Consider the following 26,889-nt stretch of genomic DNA (forward strand, 5'->3'; position numbering starts at 1 on the left):
CTGTTCCAATTTTTCACATTTGTTGTCTGGTCACTCTAAAGTTATCGCTCATCGTGATAAAGTGTCTGATCTCTTTTGAGACCCTTAGATGAAAGGTGGCATAGGAATGCAAAGTATTATTTTATTTTTTGTAAAATAGGGAGAGGACAGATCAGAGAATGTTTTTGCTGGTTTAAACAAAAACAATCACGTACTACTTTTACCAACTCTCTTTTCAGAATAGAACCAGGCTTCAAATCTGGGATGATTGTTCTAAATATTCCAGTATATTTTTTAATTGAATTTTAGTTTTAAATCCTGTTGCAGTTGTCAAAAACTTGTTGACAGCTCCCTTGTTCAAATAAATGTTATTTTATATACCATTTGATAATTTTATGTTAGGTATACACTTTCTATTTAACATCCTACCCAGTGTGTGAAATCTATCAGGTCTTCAATTGATGTAAATCATATAGTTTAACCAAATTAAATGGAGCTACATCAATTTATAGCAGCTGAGGATCTGGCCCACTCTGGCTATTCCTCCCACATTGACAGAATTACGTTATCTTAAAATCAAAGGTAACCTGTTTTCTAAAAAAACCCAGCTGTTTTGCCATCTCTCACAATTTTATTACCAGACTTGCAATATTTGGTGTCTTTCTTAAAGCCTCGGCTCATAGAGGCATGCCATTACTTGAGAATCTCTCCTGTCATGTCAAAAAGAAAGTACATTTCTAGCCCTCAGGCTTGTGGAGAAAAGCTTGAAATCATGAATTTTAAAGTCTGAAAAAACAGAAGGCAAATAAAAAGAACCCAAATATATTATTTTTAAAATCTCGTGCTTTTAAAGTCAATCTCATTATATTTGGAGTCTGACTCATGATTTTTGAACGCTTGGAGTTGAACAATTCTGAGACAGAATTGTTATCATATTGGGAACAATTTAAAGAGCCACATTCAGGTCACATTTGCCTAAAAAAATAGGTTTTGTGCAACAAACTTTCATAATTAAAAAAAAATCCAAATGGAACAGTATTCTAGATAAACAAACATTCCCCCGGTAGTGTTTGCAAACCAAATATTGATGCATGAAAATCTGAAAGTGAAATGGACTAGAAACTCACTATTAAAAGTAAAACCTATTTTCATTGTCCAAGCTGTGGGAGGGAGGAGAATGAAAAAGGTAAACAAACAGCATCAGTGATGCTTAATTTTACTTGCTTTTCCCATTAATAACCTTAATGAGTTCTTTAGAATATAAAGAATTTTTCTTTTTTTTTTTTAAAACTGACTTCTAAACATACTGTATTCCTTTAATTATGGACGTGAGAGAGAGCGAGAGAAAGATCTAACCTTAGGCACGATTGTTATTACTGTACCTCTAAGAATAATACTCCAACTAGGGCACTCCAGCTGCTGCACTAGAGAGAATCTGATTCAGTTTAGTTTGATTTTTTTTTTAACGGCACCTTATTTATCCACTTCAGAGCTTTCCCATCTTTCTATTTAGGCTCAAATCTTGTAAAAACTTAAGCAACTGAGTAACTTTATCAATGTGAGTAGTCCCATAGAAAGCTACTCACATACACCTTTGCAGGATTGGGGCTTTTGGGAATATATACTTTGCCAGGGATGGGGTGTGATTGATAAAATCTTTGGAAATCCATCTTCCCAATGCTAATATAAACCCATGGTGTAAATAGTAATGCTGGGCACATATATAGCACTTTTCAGCCAGTGATCTTGAAGCATTTTGCAAACATGACTATCATTACCCTTATTTTGCAAATGAGGAAGCAGATGTGCAGAGAGATGATTTTTCCCAAGCTCACATAGAGACAGTGACAGCATCAGGAATTAAACCCAGACCTTCTGACTCCCCTAGGCACTGAACCATGCTGCTAAATGCATTGTGTTCAGGGGGGAGTTGCAGAGATTTGATAATCCCTACACATTTTACACACACTTATTTTCTTATTTAAACTTCACATATTCCCAAGATAAACACCGAGAGTGAAATCCTGGCTCTACTGCAGTCAATGGCAAAGCTCCCATTGACTTCAACAGGGCCAGAATTACACCCTACATCTGTTTAAAACACACAGCTCTGAGCTTGGCTGAGCTGTGTAACTGAGGGCAGGAGTCCGACTGTGAAGTGAAGTCATCCCGCAGAAAGGCATTGTGTGAGAGGGTTTGTGCCTGGGTTTTTCAGGCTCTCCACTCTAGGAGGAAACAGACAGCAGGCTGCCCAGTGATACTCTTTATAGGGCAAACTGGGGGGAATGCTAAAATATGCGGACTCCCTAGAAACAGTCTGAAAAGGTACCACTCAGTGCTCATTTTCATTTCATGTTAAGTAAAAGTTACTCAAAAAAATTGCTCTTGATACTTGTTTAAATCATTCTCTTGAACAGAATGTTTCATTACTATTTGAATCGCTCACTAAAACAGAGGATGATTTTCTTTTTTTCCTCACCTGTATCTAGTTTGGAGAAAAAGATCTGTTAGTTACATTTAGCTGGATTTTATACTAGTGAACATGACAGAGAACCTGAGGTCGTTTTAGAGTCCTGTAGCTCAAGTAGTGGCAGATTCAAGAAGATTCTAGGTTCAAACCACGATGTTGATGCATGGTGTGGGGGAGGGGATTGTTACAGTTGCACAGAATGGAATTTATTTAATGGTCTGTTTGATGGCCTCGCAGTTGGGCTCCTTCTTAGTGTCGGAGACGTCATGGGCAAATCCCAGATCAACCCTGGCTCTGGGAGTGAAAATTATGGGACCTTTAATTTTGATCTTTTTAGCCTTAAAAATCTGTGGAAAAACAGAGTTCTTACTGAAAACACCAGCTTTCTTGTATGCGCTGTTGTATTTATGTATTTGGCAGTAGTACCCAAGCGTGCTATAATAATGACAATCATCATTCATTATTGTGGTAGAAACTCGAAGCCACAATTAGGGACTGGGGGCTCAGTTGTGAAACGTGCTGTACAATCTATAATCAAAAGACAGATCTTCCCCCGAAGAATTTACAATCTCCAAAGTGGGGAGGCTGACAAAGGTTGGGAGATAGCACACAGGTGAAGTCTGATGGTCGGAACACATCTTGTCAGTATTGGGGTTTTTTTATTGTATGATAAATATAGGCTATTTCCAACTGCCTTTTACCTAGCTGTATTAAGTTCCTTTTATATATATATTTTTAAATACTCTTTACTGTATATCTGCAGTAGACACACACAAATGTGGATTAAAAGCTCACTGCACATCAAAATACAGCTGGAAGCATCATACCCACATTGATGAAGGCTGAGAGTGAAGAATGGCCAGACTGGGTAAGTATTTAAATGGGAGCCCTTCAAGAAAGATGTAGGTGCCTCAGGAAATAGTCTTGGTTCAGTAGGTGGCACTTTCCCCTCCAAGGCCATATGTATGCTGGCAAAAATGGGACGTACTATTCATCACCAGTGGTAGCAACACTAGTAGCTCAAGTACTGGCAGGGCTGATCCAAGAGATCCTGACCACATGTGAGTATTAATGTTTCCGTGGTACTCTTCGCAACTGTGTCGGTGTTATGGGGAAATTCTAGGCTGGGTCATTGCTGACTTGAAATCTTCTCCTGATGTGGACTGGGTACAGTATTCTTCTCCTGGGGCCTGATCCAAAGCCCACGGCGGTCAGTGGGAGTTTTTCATTTCCATTAACTTCACTGGATACTGAATCTGGCTCTTGGCAGCCTAAGCTGGTGGAATGAGTCGCTGAGTGCGCTGGCTGCATCTAATGATCACATTCCAAATGCTCTAGAGAGGTGAGGAAATTAAAGGGGAGTGTGGGCGAGCGGGTTGTGGGAGGTGGTGAGTATGTGTCTGACTGCAGTGAAATCAGTGAGGGTTTCACAGCATGCTTCTACGGACTCAGAGGACAGAGCTGAAAGTGACACTATTAGCCCACCCAGCCCATCACCCTGGGCAGGACTATTCCCTTCAATGCATTTTTCCTGTGCTTTGTCCAGTCCACAGGCAAAAGGATTATCACCTCCTGGGGAGGCTATTCTACAGCCTAATACTTCTCCCACTCCGAAAGGTCGGTTTGATATACAGCCTATTTTCCCTCTTCCTTAATGTCATCCACCAGCAACTAGAATGCCATATATAAATTGCACAACTGAAGACTTTAAAACTAAATATCCCTAAAACTTATTGCATTCCTTATATGTGGGGGCTGATCCTGCAATACAACCCATTGAAGTCAATGGGGTTCTGTACAGATCCAAGTGCAGAATCAAGGCCTAGGTAGATATTGTGATTTTTGTGATTACTAAATGAATGTTTGCAAACTTAGCAGAACATTTAGTTCTCATTACATGCTCTCAATGTGCAGCATTTGACCACCTAAATCTCAACCATTTTAAAGTTGTCTTAGCACACATGAAAAAATGTGTAAAGGAATCTTCCCCGTCAGACTCAGAACCACATTTTGTTTAGATACCAAAGAGAATTTAACTTTGGACTGAGACCTGACCACGGTGGGACGACAAGAAGGAAATAGTTTCCTGCCTATTGTTTTTCCTTTCAATATTCTAGTTGTTATTAATTTGGAAATGTAAGCTCTGGTACAGTGACTGTCATTTACTACGTGTTTACACAGTCCAGCACCTCCAGGTGCTACCACTAGATAAATGTTAAGTAGTAATAATAATCAACATAATGATTGGTGAAATGAAAATTAATCATTCTTTTCTTTTTTACACTGCCTCTTAATATGAGGAAAAATAATTGCTTGATGAAATGAATGGTAGATAAATGCAGGACAAATACTAAACGTCAATGCTTCTTTAAGCAGCGTTTGTCAACCTGAGGAATTCGATGCTTCAGGAGGTATTAGAGTCAAATATTGTGACAGGAGTTTTAAAAGGGCTGGAGAACTTTATGACTAGAGGAGTTAGGTGCATAGCTCTCAATGAAAGACAATGAGTGTTAGGTGCCTAACTCTCCTTTGTGTCTTGGAAAATCTCTCTGCATACCGCCATGCCTAAATAGGGGCAATCAATGTTCATGCTTCAGGGCATCAATTGGTGGCTGCAGTGATCAGGAAGGAAAGATTCCCTGGTGTACAGTAGTATGTAATTGACCAGGTACACTATGACAAAGTGGATAGGACACTGGAGTGGGAGACAGGAGTTCTTTGACCATTTGTGCTGTGTGTCCTTGGACATGTCACTTAAATCTATCTGTGCCTCAGTTTCCCCCTGGGGGATAATGATAATAGCCATTCTTTGTGAGGTGCTTTGGGATCTACAGACGAAAAGTACCATACATGTGCCAAGTAATAGGGGACATTTTTCACTTTCCTGCAAAGTATCAGATACTGTCCACTCCTGGAAGCAGAAATAAAGGATCTATAGTCCAATCTGCATGGCCAATACCATCTTCCAGAATATATTTAAAAAGTAAAAGTCAAAAAAGGTGTTGCCCTTGGGATAAACAAAATACCCTTCACCTTTGTGCAACATCAATGTTTCTGTAACTTGTGTTTAAGGTTTTTAAATCCAACAAAATTGGCACATAAACAAACTTAAGAAAAAAGATATAGCAATTTCCAAAAGTATATTTTTATCTGCAGCTCAAATCACTTACAGGAAGGATTCATAAATAGAGCTTAGCAAGGTTAGTTATCAACATGACAGTGGAGTGTGCTGTTTTGCATGTAGTAACATCAGGTTTAAAGACATGTCCATAATTAAGGCACTGCTTGAAAGGAAGAACCATTTCCAAGGGCAGGGAGAATGGCCCGAAACGGATAAAAACACATCCAAGATAAAAACTGGTGGTCAGACAGTGGTTTCACCACAACTAGTCTACAGTAGCTATCCACATCCTTTTGTGAGGCTGGTCAAGCTTGAGGGAAAACACGTGCCAGTGACCCACTGCAATTTTCACTTCTCAGTCTGTGGGGAGTGCCAAAAGATTCATGCCTCAAAAAAGGAGATTTAGCCTGCTTGTACTGGTAGAATTTCCGCTTCAGAAATAACCTGAATCTTCCTGGCTTGTAAGCGCAATAAGTGTGAGAAGGAAGCAAGCCCTCTTCTTTGTTGAGCGATACTATTTCTGCTTGGCTTTAAAAGTCATCTTCGGAACAAGCTCAAAATGATCCCTATAAATGACTTGTTGTGAGTGAATACAGAGCACGTTGGAGGATTATAATTTATGCCAGGCAGAAGCCATTATGGTTCAATTCAAGCCACTTAAAATAAGATATTTGGGAGACAACCAAACCCGCTTCAGTCTGCTAACTTTCCAGTTCATGGCACTCTTAAATTTATACTTACAGGGTCCATTCCTGCAAAGGTGCCAGGTACCCTGAACTCCAAGTCCATAGTTCCATTTTAGAGTGTCTGGTGAGACTCTTCTCAGTAGGGAAGAGACAACCACTTCATTTAAAAGAAACCGCCTGCAGCTCTTATGCAGAAAGAGAGAGCCTTGCTCCAAACTTGAATAAATAAGTTCAGTTAAAGGCCCCATGCCTCCCTCCCAGCGGAGGGGCATTTCCTGCAGGAATGCAGAGCAAGTGTTTGTACGCACATGGTGCTCATCAAGGAGTTGATTTGAAAACGGCAGAGCAAGTGGGACCTGGCAGAGGAGCTACTGGTCCCAGTGCATCAGAGAAGGGTGGGGAAGCAGTGTGGCCCGCTGCATAGGGCACTGAACTGTGAGGTGAGTTCAATTCCTGGCTCTGTCACTCCAAGTCATGTGCCTCAATTTCCCCTTTGGTAAAAGTGAGGCCCATGATACTGAACTCCTTTGTAAAGTGCTTTGAGGTCTAGGCATAAAAAGCCCAACATAAGAGTTAGGTATTATTAATTAGTATTGTTATGTAGAGCTGAATGGATTAGTCTGATTCCAGACCAGGGCAGCAGGCTGTTCCCGGAAAATCAAAGAAATGGGTGCTCAGCACTTTCTGAAAGTCAGGACCCTTTAAGATATCAAGTTGGGCACCAAAATCATTGAGACACCCAAAATTGTGTCAGCTGAGACATCTGAGTAAAATGCTAGGTTGTTCTGAAGCCCCGAGATGTGTTGTTTCTTTCACCAGCCACCAGTTTTGATTTTTATGGGTGGGGGCAAATACATCGCTGTTCTTCTACCCAGTTAGAGCTCTGACAGCACCCTTATTCCTGGACATCCAGTTGCAGACATTTGGATGAAGTACAGAATGTACTGCGGTGATTAGTATAAATTACATGGGAATAGCAGCCATAAAACTGTAATAAGAATCAGGGTAGTGAGCTGAAGCCAAATCAGAAAATGAGCAATGCTGTTAGTATCTAGCTGACCCACGGCGTCTCACATGCACAAAACCACCAAGTTAGAATGAGAACAGTTCAGTTCTGTAAAGATGGTATATCCATAAAAACAGCCACTACCAGAAAAAGGGTTTTATTCCATGGTCAAGTCAATTTATTATAAAGTTAAGCTAAGACAAAGCCACTTCTGGTCTTGATTCACATAACATTTTGTTGATAGCTCCCATGTGTTGGCCTTATGAACACTAGGAGATGGAATTGTTAACTTGAGTTGAACACAGCAGAAAGACAAAAATAGGTCACATCTTGTCATCTCCTAGCGAGATTAGGATTGGTCCCTAGTGCATAGTCTTGACTGCTTTTTTTCCTGTTTGTTTGTAGATTATATAATAGATATCACGTCATTTGGGATATTGTTCCATACGCTTCACTGTTAAGATATTTTCCCCTAATTCATCATACATTTTCCTACGTCCAGTTTAACCATCTTACTGTCAGTTATTTAACACCACTTGGAGCAGCCTACATAAACCTTCCTCCTCCTTGATGTTTACGCACGGCCAGGATTTCCAGATGGTTTTGATATTCCTCTTCGGCTGTCATTTAGCCACTGTTACTCTGTATCCCTTCATACCTCGCACCTAAAAAATGGTACATAAGTCCGAATTCTGACCTCAGTTACAGCTGAGTAATTCTGGAGCAACTCCGTGAACTTCAGACTTTGACTTCAGTAGATTTCCTTTGGATTTACACTGGAGTAACAGAGCAAAAATTGACTCTTTTTAAAATAAAGGCTAGAACTAGTGGGAAGGTCTGAAATAACATCACAATCCTCTTGCTTTTGATTGTGTAAGATTGTTACATAAAACCAAGCTCAAATTTTCCCCTGTATTTATTAGCATAAATTGCCCACATTTGTTTTTAATCACAGAAGAATATTTGGGACCAGGTGCTTCATATTTACCTAAATATAAGGATCATCAGTACTTCTAGTCCTAACAATAGAAACTGTTTTCTGCTCTGTGATTTCATTAATTTTCCCATTGAGTATTGGTGGTTGTCCCTGAGATAAGAAATTTCTGTCTCTTCCCAGCCCAAGACGTAACAGACAAGTCAGAAGCTGTGCCCTATATTCACTTTGTTTGTTGACCCTTCTGAAAGGAGAAATATTACTCTAGGAGCCAAGAAGAGATTTCAGGCTCTGAGTTGCTCTGCATATATATTTTCCAAAAGAAACTCTACTGCATGCTGGGGAAGATGACCATGAGGCGCACATATATCTTCTTGCCAAAGTTCAGCTGCATTTGACATCCAAGTCTTCATATAATCCTTCACTGCCAGCTTAGGGTTGCTTCCTTTTTTTCACCGTTCTGCTATATCCCATTGAGAGTATAGCTGCAACTCACAGTATGCAATATTAAATTCCATTTGCTGCTTTCTCTTCCATATCGCCTTGCTCTGTCTAGTCCATTCTGTGGTTCTAGGTTATCCCTGTATCTTGCTACTCTTCTCACTATTGCAATGGTATCAGTGAATTTGAATAGCATAGATTTTGTTCTGATTTCAAAGGCAGTAAGGGAAGTATCAAAAAGAATTGGCCCCAGCACCAATAAAAACTTTTCTGTCATCCTGTTTCTATTTCTTCCCCATCCCCTGCATTCTTCCACCCAGCAAAAAATTTCCCCCTGTCATCACTCTGGCCATATTTGTGGTTTTGCATTTGAACATTCTGCTGCTACAAGGTGCTGAGTGCCCTCGGCTCTCATTTAACTTCATGAACATTATCGCCTGTTGCTTTGGGATCCAACTTCAGTAGGAGGTGAAGTTACTCAGCAATGCTGCTCGGGAGGCAGCCAAAACTTTCAGAATTGAGGCCTAACATCTCATGCAAAATGTTTATCAAAAGCCTCCCTGTGCCCAGAGCACATTATGTTCACCACTTCACCGTCCAGCTTCCTCACAGAATTCTCTGGGTGAAATGGGAGCTGCTCCTTGTAATCCCATCCCAGCCATTGTCTCGCTTACCGTTTGTGTCTCAGAAGCTCATCAGTTCATCCCTTTCCAAAGGGCACTAAAACATTCTTGCCACAGTCGGTCGTACTACGGGCTCAGTAAAAAGTCCCACCAGTGACCGTGCTGGTAGAAATCTCATTTGGTCCTGGAGATTTGTTTATGCCCATCTTTTCCACCAAGTCAGCTTTTGACAAAAGCAGTGGAAACAGCCACTTGTGCGCACATACACTCTGGTCTCACTGATTTAGCAATTCATGAGCCAACCCTTTCTCCCCACTCCTAGCCTTGGAGAAGGCTGGGTTTGAGTAATTTGGAGTGTTAGGTACAACACTTATTCACCAAAGGACTCTGCCATCTCCCTGTGGCCCCATCCCCACTTGGACACAGGGGCAGGGACACATCTCCCCTGCCAGAGAGACAGGGCTTACGGCCTAGGGCCCCCTTCTTCCTGAAAGCAGCAGCAGGATTCCCCTTTCTCCCTCAAAGAGGCAGAAATGGAAGCAAAACCCCATCTACCCCAGTAATTACCTCAGCAGCCAGGGTGCATCTGCTTGGGTGGGTGGACCAGTCCTGCTGCACTCTTCTCCTGCCACACACAGCTCTCTGCTAGGGTGGTGCTGGCAAGGCCCCTCTGAGAATTTGCCTTGGAGTTAATGCTCTGGTGAGCGGCCTAGGGAAATTCACACCTCTCTCAGTGATTGTTTTGCGCTGTTTGCAGGCTCAGCCAGACATTGCTACATCGGTTATACTCAGTTCATGTTTTCTTTTCAACCATAAGGACTAGAAACTTGGATATTTTGTTAAATAAAAGCTCAGGTTCCAAGAGCTAGGGCCTAACACATGGACCTATAATGACTATACTTTAATCTGGCCCTGAGTCTCCATGGGAAACTGGAGGAAGAGGAAACTCAGCCTGTTCACCCCATCTGGCGGTAGGACTGAAGGAGACAGCTCATGGCTTGATTTCCCTTCTTTCTAGAACTTTGTGATGTGCATGCTCCAGCCACTCAGAGCTCCCTAACATGCCAACTGCACTGAGCATGCTGCAGCCCCACAGTGCTTTTCCCATGGCAAGAGCTCTGTATGAGGTGGGTGGCAGGAAGGGACCATGAGTTTGAATCTGAGTTCTTCCACTGACTGGTGTTAACAAATCTGTGCACTTCATAGCCTTCATTACTGAGTAAGGACTCCTATCTTAGGAGGCCAACAAGTATCATGCCCCACATTACAGATGAGAAACAGAGTAAAGTCACATCTCTCACAGGTGGGAAGTAAAGTCGTTGTTGTGTCTCCTTCTAAAGGATAACGGTTTACTAGTGCTACCAGCCACTCCTTTATCTCAAGCGCAGAGGTCTGTGCTGTGAATTTAAAGGTCCAGGATTCCAACCGCTGATGACCTATGTGGGTGGTCAATATCATTTCCAATAATGGAATTTCTGCTTTGTTCAGTTTGCTGCTAAAGAACATGGGAAATTACATTAAAAGAACGTTACGGTTGTAAAGTCAAGCTCTCAGAAAAGGCCAGGATTAAGATTACACATGCATATGCATTGTGGAATGTGTTTTAATTACATAATCCCATATTATGGAAGACACATGACCCCTGCCTCATTCAGTGCATAAGATGGACAGTGAATGAGGTGCAGAGTTTTGCAAGAGGAGACGGGATGTTCTCATGTTTAAAGCACTAGACTGAAACCCTGGAGAAGTGGGTTGTATTCCTGGCTCTGTCATAGACAGGAAACAATAGTAATCCTGAGTATTTTACATAATCGAAATGCTGTACAAACATTAGCTAATATCCCCATGGTGTAAAGGAAAAAGGTGAGGGACAGAGCTTAAGTAACTTGCCCACTGTTACACAAGAGTTAATGGCACAACCATATTAGAACTCAGGGCATCTTAATTCTCAACCCCAGTTCCTTCATTTAGGCTATGCTGCCTCTCCACAGCTTTCCTTTAGATTGGCTCTGCTAACCTGTCATGTAAAGGGCAAGGTAATAAGTCACATGAAAAATATTGTGACTCCAGTCCATGCTTCACCAACCATATTCTGTTACCAAAAGAAAACTATTGCAGAAAAAAAAAATCCTTAGGCTTGATTCTTCTCCTGGTGGTGTAAATCAAGAGTGACTCTAGTGAAATCATTGGAACTAACCCAGTGTAAAACAGGTCTGGGAGCAGAGGGAGGTCCCATATTTGAATACTGTGGCTCAAATTCCAACCTAGTGTGAGCCGCTGGTATTCTATTTGGTCTTTTGTTCTTTCTGCAGGTTCTCCTATTAGGGACCAGAAAGCAGCTGTATGTCTCGATTGTTTGCATGATTCTTCTCTTCCTGTGTGTCAGTCGACATCCACACAAAGTGCCACAGATCATATAATGTGAGACAATAGAGTATTGGCCTTCTCCTGCTGGAGGTTTGCCAGTTACGTCCAGAATAAACAGAGACTCTCTTTAATTAACTTTATTTAATGACCTGAATTCTGTTCCTATAAAACCACCTGTAATTTAAATTAACTATGGTGAGTAGGTCAGTATACTAGTAATCAATGGCAGTGTCACATTCCTTGCTTGTTTCTCTTATTAGTAATTATTCAGTAGGAGCCCAGCCCACCTGCTGCCAACACACAATTTAAAAAAGTATTTTTAAGGCAGTAAAGACAGTGAACAGCACTGTCATCCTTCCAAGGAATGTTGCATTGCACATACAAATAGCAATCGTCATGCCTAGTAAGTCATTTTCCTCTTATTCTCAGATAGCTTCCCTTGACCCATACAGGATCTCTCAAATGGCAATTCATCTTTAGGCTGCTGTTTGGTCTATTGCTGATTCTCTTGTAATTAAATACATGCAATGTCAAGTGGGGACCAACCAGGGTGACCCAAATAGCATTTTCTGGCTCTACACTATATATGCAATATGAAAAAGTGGCAGCAAAAATGTTGATCAACATGGCTCTCTTCTCAGCTGTATGGTAGGAAAAGCAGCAGGAAAAATAGCAATATGTTGTGTCAAAAGCATCTGACAAATGTACAGGTTCAGTGGACAAAAACAATGCAGTGTATTTTGTTTACAATATTAAGACTTTAGGGAGGCTTCCAATACAGGTTCCATTAGAAATAGTAATTGTCCCATAAATTACTGCCTCTTAAGTTTTAGTAAGCCACGAGTTATACTGGTATTGAAGACCAGTTAGTATGCCAGTTAATTATACCCAAAAGTTTCTAGAGGAGTTCAGTTCTTCAGGCTTTACTCAGGCAGCATTCCTGTTGAAGGCAATGGGATTTGTAAAATCAAGTGGGAGGGGAGCCCAGGATTAAAAGGAAGGTCACCCTCTCCTCTCAGTTACACCAATATAGGTTCTCTGAGCAACTACTAACATCAGTAGTGTTATTCTGGGTGTACACCACAGTAACCGAGCAGTATTTGGGCATAAATTTTATAGCATTATAGGCAGCCCACAGGGATAATCCAGACTGTCTAAATGCCCAAGGATTTTCGCTGTGCTCATTTCTAGTTAATGGATATACTGGCTGCAAAAACTGGCAAAGTACACAGTGTACAGACCCTTTACAACTCCTAAGGGGAATACTTATGCTACTGCATCTTTATTAAATGGGATAGCGGTTAGAGCACTTGCTTTTCTGGGACCCGGGTTTGATTTTGGCTCAGGCCAGCAGTGTAAAATGAGCTCTAGCAGGATTATTCCAGTTTCTTATGGCTGCATTTACATCCCACCTCTTTTCTTGCACATTGAATTAAGGTGCAATACTTACAATTGTCTTAGAAGCTGCTAGCATGGAACAAATGGCACTCAGCACCTCAGCGGGAGATGTCCACTGGCTCCATTGTGCAGGGTGTGTAGCAGCTCTCAGAGGACGACAGTGTTATGCAAATCTATTTGTTGGTTCACGTTTTTCTGTTACATAGGACTTGTATTTAGCTCTTCAGTAAAATGCCTTATAAAATTATTAGGAAATGCTTCCAGCCAAAAGACTATTAGTGAGGCCTGGTGCACAAAAGGAGTCAGGTGCCAGTTCTCAGTTTTAGGCTCCACTGTGATTGACAAACCTTCAGGTGAATTCACACAAAACGGCTGAGAGAGGAAGAGGCCCATCTCCCTCATAGCTTTTAGCCCAGTGATTAGGGCTGTGGGAGACTGCTGGTTCAAGTTGCCCCTCCATGTGAGGGAGAAAAGGGATTGGGCACCTCTTAGGACAGTGCACGGAGCCAGAGGACTATGGGATATTCTGCTGTGGGGACTCCCTCAGTCACATCTGTTGCAAGCTGGACAGTCAATCACTGGTGCAGGGGGACTGGATGCACACATCCTGGGGGAGTGCTGTAACCATCAGGCTATAGTGTCACTCTCATGCTTGTGCTCTCTCTCTCTCTGGCCCAATAATTCTTTCATTCTCTTTCCAGAGTTCAACAACTTCCACAAGTGCTTGCGGGACCATCAGAAAAGCCCATGGGCCAATGGTTAGAGCACTCACCTGCAGTGACAGAGCCTTGTTCAAATCCCTTCTCCTCAGGAGAAGGGGGGACTTGAACTGGGGGTCTCTCACATCCAAAGTGAGTACCCTAATGCCTGGGCTAGAAGTTTTATGAGGGAGTTATTCTTCTTCTGCACCCCCTACTTCCGGGTGTCACGTAAAAATAGCATACTAGGAACCCAACTCCCAGACTGTCTATGCTACAAGCTGGGGCTGTAATTCCCTGGCTCATGCAAATACAAGTACATTAGCCCTCATTGTGTTAGCATAAGTATAAATAGCAGTGTAGCTGCAGTAGCAGCAGGGGAGACCCGCAGAGAACAACCCTGCCTGAAACCCACTGGTATGTACTCAGCCCGGCTCAGCTATGCCTCCACCACCTCTCCCCTTGCTAGCATTTATGCTACCGCTATTTATGCTACCGCTAGCTCCATGAAAGTTAGTTCATGTGCACACAAGCAGAGGACTCACATCCCAAGCTCATAGTGTAGCTGTAGCCCAAGAGAGGCTACAGAATCACAAGCAGAGAGAGGCGCCTCACTGTAGCCTGGACTTGCACATCTCTCTTGTCCACGTCACTCATTGTCTAAATTAGGCGGCTCCCTGCCCGCATTCTGACTTCTGTGAATCATATAAGATGTCTCTTTCTCCTATTCATTGTATTGGGAGCTTAGGCTTCCTCCTCAGGCCTTGTGAATTACATTGATTTTGTAGGCACTTAAAAATCAGGTACTGTGATGTCAACATCACAATGCCTAGCTCCTTTTGTGCATCCAGGCTTGACTTCCCCAAAAACGAGACCTTTATGTTCTTCACATTTATCAGGCAAAGCCAAACCTCTTTGAAGTTAACAAGATCTGTAGAATCAATATACCAAGCTGCAATAGACAGCAATGGGTTTCAATTTTTGTGATATTAATTTTTTGCCTTCAAAGATGGCCCTTAGCAAAATATTTTTTGTACTTTTGTGATCCATGTCAGATCCCAGATATCTTCTACTCTGAATATAAAGATTCAAACTTAATATTAAATTAATCCTGCCTACTTTTCTGTACAATGCACAAAAATAGCTCTGATACTATTACTGAATTGCCTATGTGGAAGTCCCACCAATGCCAAATCTTCTTACTAAACAAGAGATGCTACACTAAAAATACCAGGACATGAAAAAGAAAAAACCCATTGTGAAAATGGAAATTACTATACTCTGTTTTTTAACAAAACTTGAAACCCATAATCACTGTCACAAGAGTATATTATCTACTGAATGATTTGCACAATACAAGAAGTAAGAGGTTATTTTTCATTTTATTTTATCTTTCATTTTGTAACTGTTATGGGAGGAGGTGTCAATTTTATTCTCATGGTCAGGGTGACCTTATTTACAGTTGCTTTTACAATGTTTCCAGATTATTTAAGTTATTCTAAGAAGGCTTGCCTGACATAATTCATGCTCTTCTAAATCGCACTGGGCAAATTCAGAAAACAAGAATGTTTCCACAAATGTATAGATATCTATTCCTGCTACTGTAAATGCTTAGGTTTGAAAATTACTATGTTTCTATAGATAACATTTAAATACACACATTTTAGGTCACGCAAACATTTACAGTACGTGATATGCGTAAAAAGGTGAAATTTCACATTATTATCTTGCTGAAAGACTGACTGTATTTGATTTTTTTGGCAAATACATCAAGACAGAACACTGATTTTATGAACTTTTAAATGGATATACATTATTTTGTTTGCAACTTGCAATAAAATTTAACTTCCAAATAAACAGTCAATTTTGGGAAAAATACAGAGGAGAAATTCTAGTATTTAAACCAATACTCTCATCTCTTCCAGTGAAGGGTTAGTGCTTAGATGTCAGAGTCAGCGTAGAGGACACTCGAAAGATCTGGGGGAGCATATTACTCAGCTGATAAAACATTTCCTCAGATATAGTCTGTAAAAATGAAGACAACAAAAAGCATTGATTTGTTTGCTATAATTTGGATGAGTCAAACCATTATCTCTATATTCTCTGCTCTCCTCCAGTGCTTTACTCGGTACTGGAGTCTTATAGCAGCACATCTACCACCCAGATGAGGTTTCCAGCCACTCATGCTATGACTAGGGCCCTACTTGAATCATGGGATGATCTTCAAATAAATGCACCTGAGTTGCGCACAAGAGATGGAAAATCGCAGAAAATAATAATGGACTTTTATTAATAGCAGTAATTTGGAAAAGCTAGAGTAGACCTATTTGCTTAAGAAAAAATTGCTGGAATAATATAAACACAAGTATTATGTTATGCCTGCTAATTTTTTTGTAACCAGACTTTTTGCTGCAACTATATTACATTTTTACTTTTTTTTTTTTAAGTGACCAATACAGCATAAAATTCAGGAAATTAAGTCTTAACACAATGGCAATAGAAATCAAGACCAGTCACATTAGCCTTTTACATTTTCCAGGTATTGAACGTTAGTGCAGAACTAATTGCATGCTCAAAATGCATGCAAAATTGTGATCTGTGCACAATAAGCTAATTAACAACAAAATTGTGGTGGAAGCATAATATTGCAGTATCTGTAATTTCCACAATATTGTGAATGAAATATGGTCTTAGCTATAACCTAATTCTAGTCATTAATAGGACAAAACCTACTTGCGAATATTACCCTGTATTTACATTAGCAAAATTATCTATTTAGAGAGGATTTCTTCCTCCAGTCACTAACTTTCTCTTAAGTAGACCTAGCATAGTCCTTTTCATGATTTCAGATTGGTGTCTCAATCTCTGAATTTCAAACTTAGATCTGATTTTGCGAGTAGTCTACTCTTGTTTCTCACTGCCTAGAGGCTCATAACTTTGTGTTGACAAGTAATTTTTTAAACTTATGAATATGCTTCCAAATAATACTTCCTTCCAGTTAACTTTGAAATGTATATAACTCTAAGGACCAGAGCAAATGAATAAAACTTAGCACTGATCACAACTTTTGGATGACTTCCTGCTTCTGAAGATCATCCAGAATTCAAACAATTTGGTAGTTATTAACAAACAACTTTGTAGTTCTAGTGCATGTGTTTTGGGGCCTGATCCTGTGCCTCTGAAGTGAATGGAAGTTGTGCCACTGATTCAGTGGGAGCATGATTGGGCTCTTGCCACACTTTCAAAGATGCTGGAGAAGACCAACTGAAAGCTTAAAATAAAGTCATTTAAGCTTACACTCCATACTTTCCAAACAAACTAGCAGTAAAGTCATATCTTTATATTAATGATAAATATATATCCTCTAAAACACTGTGAATTCTGACTCCAGTTATCTGATGTGTCTGTTATTAAATAGAGATAATAATGATACATCCTATAATGCCTTCTATCTGTAGCTGGCAAAAAGTGGTTCAAATGTTAAGTGTCACAATACCTCTAAAGCATGTATTATTCCCAATTTATAGATGAGAGAACTGAAGCACACAGAGGGTTAACTGATTTTTTTTTTTTTTTTTAAAGATTATATAGAAAGGCTAAGGCATAGCAGGGAACAGAACCCAGATTTATCAGCACCCAGAGCCCTGTTCTATTTTTGTCTCCTAGGCCATACCAAGAGTTAATTTCTCAATTTAACCTACCTGCGGTACCAGAAATTGTACGGTCCGAGAAATTCCTCCATCCCATGAAGCCATTTCCATCATGAAGCCTAAAAGACAACATTCACATATTTACATACTATATGCATTAGGTTTTCCTTTTAATGACACTTATCAGAGTGTGGTATACATTTACATATATAATTATGATTTCAGCAACCTGGTGGAGCTGCATAAACCAGATCAGCACCTCTGGCCCCATAGTCTTCACTAGCCTGGCCAACCTGCTGGTTCAAATCTCTGGTCAGCCTGGAGATCCTGATGATCCACTATGAAGAACACCACTCTAGTCTTGAAGGGTGTGATGTTCCAGCACTTGAGCAAACTGCACAATCTGGTGCTGGTCAACATGGAGCTGCAGTAGGCATTCAGAAGATACTTTCTGGATCTGTATTATTTTGACAGCTTGCTTTCAACAACTAGCTATGCTGTCTATATAACTCTGGTGTCAGCAGATATTGAATTCAGTTCTGGGCACTCTAATACCAGAAATATATTGACAGACTGGATGCAGTTTGGAGAAGGGCAATAGAAATTATCACAAGGAACTGATTTGTGAAGAAAGAGCAAAACATGTAGATTGGCTAGCTGCTGATGTGGTGTTTATAGGACAGGGGTTCCCAAAATATGGACCATGGACCAGTATAAGTCCACAATACCATACTGCTGACAAAAATACATTAAACACTTTCCTAATCGTATTTTTCTACATTGCTGACATAGGGATGTAGTATAATTGTGAATGAGCATATGGCCCCCACTTACTGGCCCCCACTAAGAAGAAACTGGCTAACTTCTAGTGTAGGGGGTATAACATTCAACTAATATTTGAAGGATTTGAACAGCAAAGATGGAGAGGAATTATTTAAACGTAGGGCACAGGAGTACAACCAGTAGTAATAGACAATAATAGATACATTTAAAAAGGGAAAAAACTGAGGCTAAATATCAGGAAAATTCCTGCTCATTCACCTCTGAAATAATCACCAAAAAAAAAATTAGTAGAAGCTCCATTGTGTGGTCATTTAAAACGTCAACTGAATGAGATATTGGAAAATATACTGTGAAGGAACAATTCTGCACTGTCAGATAAAGGTCTTGATGATGTAATGTGTCTTTTTTCATCTTTGTCTTCTAGACTTAGTCCTTGTCTACACTTACCGGGGGTTCGACGCATGACTATTGATGCATCGGTGGTCGATTTAGCAGGTCAGATTGCTCTCCCGTCGACTTCTGTACTCCACCTGAACGAGAAGTCGACGAGAGAGCATCTCCAGTTGACATCGCGTAGTGTGGAACCCGTGGTAAGTAGATTCTAAGTCCGTTGACTTCAGCTACGTTATTCACATAGCTCAAGTTGCGTAACTTAGATCAATCTTCCCCTTGTAGTGTAGACAAGGCCTTAGACCTGGTCTACACTAGGAATTTACAGGCATATAGCTACATCTCTCAGGGGTATGAAAAATCCACACCTTTGAGAGATGGATCTATACCAACCTAACCCTCTGTGTAGATAGCTCTAGGTGGACAGAAGAATTCTCCTGTCCATCTTGATACCACTCCTTGGGGAAGGTGGATTACTGATGCCAACGGGAGAATCCCTCCCGTCGGCATAGATAGTGTCTACACCGAAGCGTTTACAGTGGTGCAGCTGTAGTGCTAGAGTATAGACAAGTCATCACATGACAAGGGTGTGTTAATATTACTTTCTTCCCTCTGTTCTAACATACTATCATATGTTCATCACTTTTTAAAGAGGAAAGAATATAGAAAACATACACATAATGGAAAAGTTGTACCAACAGATACAAAATTACTTCTGACGCTCTATTTTGAATTCCTCACACTTTTCATCTCTTCTGCGACATGTACTTTTAAGTGATTTCTGCTGAGAGTGAATGTGACACAGAATAATAGGTGAAGAATGCACTAACCTTTGACACATTTAAACACAAGCTCTGCCCTCTTTAAGCACCATGGTATAGTCATTTCCTTAACAAAGAAAGAAAATCTAATTAAAAATTGTTTTAAGTTAATAAAATATAAGAAAAGCATCAACAAGTGGCTCAAGACAATAGTGTTGCAAGACAATGTTTTTCTATCAGGTCTTTAATATTTTGGTGTTTATCTTATTCCAATGTCTTTATTACTCCCATATTGTCTTTACAATCTCTAGTGTTATGAGCTTCCACACCTGCTCATTTGCTGAACACAATTTTCTCTACCAGAAAGTAGAAAGTTCTCTTCTTAAGCGGAGGTCTCTCTCGAATATCTCAGGCCATAGACCACATTTGCTAATGTTGTTTATTGATCTACTTCATTCTTTTCAAAGAAGATCATAGACAAAGAACATTTAGTTTTCCAATGCATTCTGGAAATGTTTATTGTTATGGATTACCACAAAAACTCAGCTACTGAGTTATTTACAGTGCTGAGACAGGCTATTGTGTGAACAGTGCAATATGCATTTTTAAGCTGAGATTTTCAAAGGGGGATATTGATGCACAGCTCCCATTTGTCTCAAGAACATTCACATGCACTATTACCATAAGCGGCTTTGAAAATCTCAGCTTTCAGATATTAGGTACAATTAAATTGCTTATATGGTCAGATCCATACTTTGGATTGCTAGAGTAAGGATGTGTTCAACAGCCTAATTGCAGTCACTGAATTTGTTGGTATTCCTTTTGAGGACCTCTAGCTATGACCCTCATACTATGGCCACTGGCATACTAAAAATGCCTTGGGCAGACAGATCTTGTGTTGGGGTTGGATTTATATCACAAAATAAATTCAATAATTCAAGTGATACAGATACAAGAAGAAATGGGGAGGGAATTTGGAGCTTCCATTAAATACCAAGATTAGGTATGGTACTCTGCGCCTATAAAGTTTTTCAAGAGGCATGGCTAATAGGGACTTGTCAAAAAAATTTGAGATCTAGATAAAAGTTTAAACACTGGGGAACATTACAGACGCTCCCCAACTTACGCAAGCGTTCCATTCCGGAATGCCTTGTGTAACTTGAATTTTGCGTAAGTCGGGAACATATACCTGACACTTATGCAAAAAAACAAAAACAAAAACAACTGTTTCTAGCTTACGGAACTTTTCCCGTAAGTGCGGATTTGCGTAAGTCAGGTTTATGTAACCCGAGGGGCGTCTCTACATGAATTTCGGACATTCCTTGGAATCTAAGCCAAGAAATGGAAAATACTATTTTTATCTCACTTGTAATCCATCAGTGGCAGATATATAAATGTCAATTTTATTAACATTATTTAAAAAGAATCATTCCTATGATTCATACTCTGGAACTTCAAAATATAAGCACCTCCCAGTATGAACAGAACTATGCATATAAACATGGACTCGCCACTCTACATACCCTTCCAAATTTCCAGTTTAAGCACTTTTGTATTCCATAAAACCAGCAAATGGTTCTAAATCTGCACAGTGTAAATGACAGATTGTCAAACACCACACAAAGAGCATCTCTACAGCAGGAAAAAAAAAATCAGCCTTATTTAAGAAGTATCAAACTTCTGATCATTTGGTAACACAAATACAGTTCACCCTATACGTTGCCTCAGAGGGTTGCTGTAAGCCGCAGTTCCCACCTACACTAGATACAGTGGATCATTATATATTATTTAAAAAAAAAAAATCTAGAGTGGCGGTAGAACCAACATTGTAAAATGGTAACATTTAAAAACAATTTTCTCATGATGCAAATCCTTAGCATCTGTTTGCTTTGCCCTTAGATTACGCAACAAATGAATCAGATAGCACAATCCTGGACAACAAAATATATATTTTTTCAAGCTTTCCGGAAGAAATACTGGGTCTTCATTGTAATTTATCTGCCTACACAGGCTGTCTGTCACATGTAAGGTAGGCGTTTGTTGGTGGTTTTGATCCCTGTTTTGGCCTAGTTTAAAAACCAGTGTCTAAAAAGAAAGGTCCTGTTGCCCTAAAGGCAAATTAGCAGTAGTTTTGCAGTCAGTAAGGTCAAAAAACATTTGATACCTTAAAAGGACCTACCAAAGAAGCAGGATATGACACCAGTTCTTGGACAGTGTCAGAGGAGTACAGATGTTAAGTGTTGGGGGCACTCACAGAAATAACAGATTGAACACAGAACGTCAATGAATTAAACCCACAAAAACTCAAATATGAATTAGAACCTGAATCATTACTGTGTCATCTTTAAAAGTGATATACTCATGATTTCACTATGCTATCAGGTTATTTTTTACATGCAGAGTATTCCACTAAGGTTCATAAGGCTACTCAGACCAGATAAGCAGGGTCCTATGTGCCAGTGTATGGGGTAAAAAAGATAATAATCAAAAGTCAACCCAGAATGATACTATCATTCTAGTGAGGTACAAGAAGTGTTCAGGGAGCTATGGTCTGCAGTCAGTAACCATGATCTCATCCCTGTCTTGCCCTCTAAAATCTATCAAAAAAAGAGCTTGATTTGTTAGTAGGACGGCCATTGTCTAGGACAGAGGAGGGCAAACTACGGCCCGCGGGACCTTCCTGCCCAGCCCCTGAGCTCCTGGCTCGGGAGGCTACCCCCGGCCCCTTCCCTGCTGTTCCCCCTTCCCTGCAGCCTCAGCTCACTCTGCCGCCGGCACAATGCTCTGGGCGGCAGGGCTGCGAGCTTCTGGGGCAGCGCAGCTGCGGAGCCCGGCCTGACCCGGTGCTCTGTGCGGTGGCGACACCATGGCTGAATGGGGGAATCCTGTCTGAAAGGAGTTCAGCCAGTAACACCAATAAAGCACATGGTGAGAGAAATCTTTACTTCGAATTCACTTTGCTTGATAAGTTAGGTATTAGTTTGTGTTTTACCTTTTATTTCTTTGTAACCAATTCTAACTTTAATACCTTATTACTTGTAATCACTTTATCTATCTTTCTGTAGTGAACAAACCTGCTTTATTATTTTGTTTCGTTTAAACCTGTGTGTGTTTCGACTGAAGTGTTTGGGAAGCTTCATATGAGATAATAGAAAATAACATGCATAAACCTTAACAAAATGACAGACTTTCTGTGAGCTTGTGTTGTCCAGAAGGGTATTGGGCTGTACACCACACACATTTCTGGGGGCATGTCTGGGCCTGGGAGTTTGCTGGTGTTACTCTGACATATAATTCAGGAGTGGCTGGCTAAGAGCACTCATAACTCAGCTGGGAGTAATTTACATGCTAGAGAGGCTGTGTGTGAACAAGGCCAGGAGTGGTTGCTCTCAGAGTAAAGCAGTGTAAAAGGCACCTCAGGTTGGAGAACTGAGGGGACACAGCTGTCCATCAGTTCAGATTGTACCCTGGGGAGTGTCACACAGGTGCTTAAGTTTTTACAGCATCAGTCCCTACGAGGGCTAAAAATAGAGAGTCAAGTCCTGAAGTCTCTAAACAGTTCTCAGTCAGGGAAAAGTCCAATTAATTTCAATACATTTGCCTTAGTAAGGATACCAGGCTACAACAGGTATACTTTGACTAAATGCCAATTTGGTAGCTGTCTCATATAATATATATAGCTGATGGAAATGAGGAGTGCAATTATTTATGGTGGTACAAGGGCACATACCCAAAATAATCTGCAAAAACTATACAAACAGCCAGTTTATGCTACAGATTGTAAAATCTCCATTTCTACTTTTTGGACTTTTCAGAAAATGTTCTGCATCACTGTAATAGTCACAAAAGGTGCCTGACTGCCACCCCTGAGAAATTTTCTGCTTTTCTATAGAACAGTAATACAGGCAACAGAGGCCACAAAATATTCCTCCTCTCTCTATCCATGGCAACCCCAACACCTGAGGAACAGAGCAACAGTTCTGAACTGGGGGGGGGCGAGGGGGGAATCCTGTCTGAAAGGAGTTCAGTCCATCTGTTCAGACTACCATACAAAAGGTGCCATTTGTGGTGTTTTCAGTGATGAAATGTAAACACCTGTCAGTTAGGAAATAGTATGAAGTTATCTCAGTTTATACAGAATGCAGAACACGTATGGTTTGCATGCATTGAAGTCTACAGAGTGTACTTTTTAAAAAAAACAGCAGTATTATTATTACAATTATTTGCATTGCCATTTCACCAAGGGGCCCCAGTTATGGACCATTAGGCACAAGTGAAACAGTAAAAGCAATTTTTTTTGGTGACATTCACTTTATATGAAGTCCCAATATCAGTAAAAAAGAAGTCACTCTTCATTCAGTTTAATAAACTCCATGCCGTTGCTAAATTATAAAAATCCATCTATAAAAGGGCTGCCTTTTTTTTTTTTTTTTTTGCAGAACAACAAAGAAAGTTCCTGATGAATGCCTGTCACAATGAAACATCTCAACATCTCTGCAGCTGTGCTCCTGGTTAACCACTTTACAAAAAAAATTTTTTACGTAGGTGGTAAACACAACTTTAGAAAACAAAGTTTCCAAAGGCACCAAATTCAGATTAGTTTTCAGAAATCTGATATCGTTCACTTTTCCCTGTACAATGTATTACAAAAGTTGCATGTTTTAAATTAGGTCAGCCAGCTGCAGTAAATTGTTTGTTACCAACAGTTCCAATTCAATTCACAAAGTATATCAAGGACGAATATATAGTTTTGCCTAAATCTACACATACTATGCTGGTCATAATGTTTATTCTGCAAATGCTTAAACCAGAAAACCAATACAAAAAGGGAGATAAAAGTAATTAGCATTTAAGACTCTAAAGAGCTTGGTGTTCATTCTATCCTTCAGTTTCACACATTAGTTCATGTCTTTTAACTAGGATCCCATCAGAAAACGAGGAGCAAGTCTACACTACAGTGCTACATTGGCACAGCTGCACCGATGCAGATGCACTGCTGTAGCGCATCTGGTGAAGACATGCTATGCCAACGGGAGAGCGATCTCCCATCAGCATAATTACTCCACCTCGGCGAGAAGCAGAAGCTATGTTGGTGGGAGAGTGTCTCCCGCTGACATAGCGCCAGTGTGAACAGTGAAAACTTGCGTTGCTTGGGGTGCGTGTGTGTGATTTTTCACACCTCCTGAGTGACGTAAGTTACAGATGCTCCCTGACTTACGCAAGTGTCGAATTTTGTGTAAGATAGGAACGTTTACCCGACAATTACGCAAGGAAAAAAAAAAGCTTATGGAATGTAGGGAACTTCTTCCATAAGTGCGGATTTGCATAAATCGGGTTTGCGTAACCCGGGGAGTGTCTGTATATCGACTTGGGCTATAGCGTAGAACTGGCTTTATAGTACAAGGACAGGGATTTTTTTTTTTTTTTTTTTTTAAGATTATGCAACTGAAAATAAAATTGAACTAAAGGTTGAAGAAATTCCACAAAATATATCACAGGAATCAACTGATGTTCTCCCTCCCTAATTAAAATCTAAGACTCAAGTTCTGATAACCAATCTACATGAATCTACTCAGGTTTGCAGCCTGAAAAAAGGTTTATATCAGAGATAAGATTTCATTTTTAAGAGAGTTAATTATCTAGTTCTAAACTTTTAGGTTGAAGTATATAATTATGCACAACATTAACTGAGTTTCCTAACTTTTGCACAATTACATCTTTTATAATAATAGATCTTGATCCTACAAAATAATCTGTGCCGCATGCCATTTAAGTCAGGATCCCTACTGGTGATTCCTTTGCAGGACTAGGGTCAGATTGATTAGTTTCTGAAGAAGAAATATGCAGTGCTAAAAGTGGCATTTTAAGTTAGGCTGCTTTTTCCTCACTCTCACCCTCTTTTTTTATATAAAGACTGAGACCATCCTGTACTATCTACAAATAATAAATAGAACACAGAGCTAAACAGTGCTAGTATGCTCTAAATTTCTCATCTCCACTGTTTTTCAACCAGCATCAATGAAAACTGGGCGTATGAGAAAGCTCTACAGTAGCTGTTCCAATGAGACCAGCAGATGTAGGAATGTGCTACTTTTCTGAGTGCAAATATAGAGGTTAGATTACTCGGTGGTTTTGTTGGGTTTTTTTGTTTGTTTGCTTTTACTTACCTCTGACATATCATGTACCAGTAGAAGAGGGATGCTAATTGTAGTAATATCGTGTGTACAACAAACTTTGAGAATATTTCTGAGGCCCATGATTGCAGGATCCCGAGCAGTAATGTTACCAGACTTTACATTATCATCCACACACAGATGAAAAGCAACATGAATTTCAGAAAGATTTGAATGGCGTGTGATGTAAAATTCTCCTGCAAAATAATGAAAGAGACAATGTAATCTCTATCATGCTAGTAATCTATACTAAATACAAACATATATAATAAACATCAAAGCATACTGGGAATGACAAGTTTTAATACCAATGGTCTGAATCCAATGTGGTGTGTAATGCTCCTTTATCAAATCAAATCAATTGCTGTACTTTCTTACTGTTATTTTAAAGACACACGGCAAAATTTGCCCGTCAAACCTAGATCAGTAGCTATAAATAAGAAGAAAAGACACTAACAGATGTAAAAAACTGCAGAACAGTGACACCCATCCCCTGTTCACATTGACCCAAGACTTATTTCCATGCTTTTCCACTGTATTTAGTTGACATCAGAGATCTGGTGTAATAAGGCACGACAGTGCCAATATAGACAGATATGATCTATATGTGGTAGAAGACGTCAGTAGAGAAAAAAATAAAGAGGAGGTGTAACAGTGAAAACATATACGCAAGCAGTGAACTACAGACAGATGTGGGAGGCGGAAATACCCAAAATGGATGGGTTAAAATAAAGGCTACAAAAAGCCTGTGGGAAAGGATAGTGGGTTATCTAACAGGAATGTACAGGAAGATGAGGCAAGTTATCAGAGAGCATCAAAATTAAAAAGAAGGCTTAGTAATGGGGGTTTGTTTAAAAAGTGCCTAAAAACTATTTGTCAAAAGGTATTTTTAGACTTGGTGGAACACAGTTTTAATCCCCGAAGTGGAGGAAGAAATGAAGGGCAATGGAGTCTTGGATCTGATATTAGCCCAAAGTAACAGAGATAAAGGCGTGAGGAAATTTTGGGGACAGCCACCACAAATTAAGATGCCAATCCAACAAACAGATCTACTTGGGTCTAGCCCTATTGAAGTTAAGAGGGAAATCTTGGGGGTGAGGGTCATCTGCGTGAATCTCATTGCAGGATTGGGACCTAATTATAAAGATGGAATATAGAAACAGCATCAGTAGGATGCGGATTTTCATAAACAAAATATTTTTGAAATGAAGGATATTGTAGGCAGTGTAAAAGCAGCTATCACGCCAGCTGGAAATTGGAGAGAGAAAAGAGGAGAGAACTTAACACTACTCTTCTACCACCAGTCAAACAAAATACAAAGATTTTTAGAAGTGGCTGAAGGAAAGGTATGTGAATGAACTGGAATACAAGAGAATTATAAAGGTAAAAGGGTCAATAGAAAGGAAAGG

General features: G+C 40.0%; 1 protein-coding gene across 2 annotated transcripts in view; it reads right to left on the reverse strand.

The window, feature by feature from the left end:
- Positions 1-15,093: 15,093 nt before the first annotated feature.
- Positions 15,094-26,889, reverse strand: part of C1H12orf4 (chromosome 1 C12orf4 homolog) — a 33,607-nt gene continuing 21,811 nt past the window's right edge. For both annotated transcript variants that reach the window (XM_044997066.1, XM_044997072.1), the window contains exons 11-14: positions 25,475-25,677; positions 19,377-19,434; positions 17,425-17,492; positions 15,094-15,748 (exon numbers count right to left, since the gene is read on the reverse strand). In XM_044997066.1, the coding sequence (XP_044853001.1) occupies positions 15,656-15,748; positions 17,425-17,492; positions 19,377-19,434; positions 25,475-25,677 (422 nt within the window). In that variant the 3' untranslated portion in view covers positions 15,094-15,655. The remainder of the gene's footprint in view (positions 15,749-17,424; positions 17,493-19,376; positions 19,435-25,474; positions 25,678-26,889) is intronic.

This window comes from Mauremys mutica, chromosome 1 (genome assembly GCF_020497125.1).
Source record: "Mauremys mutica isolate MM-2020 ecotype Southern chromosome 1, ASM2049712v1, whole genome shotgun sequence".
Lineage (NCBI taxonomy): Eukaryota > Metazoa > Chordata > Testudines > Geoemydidae > Mauremys > Mauremys mutica.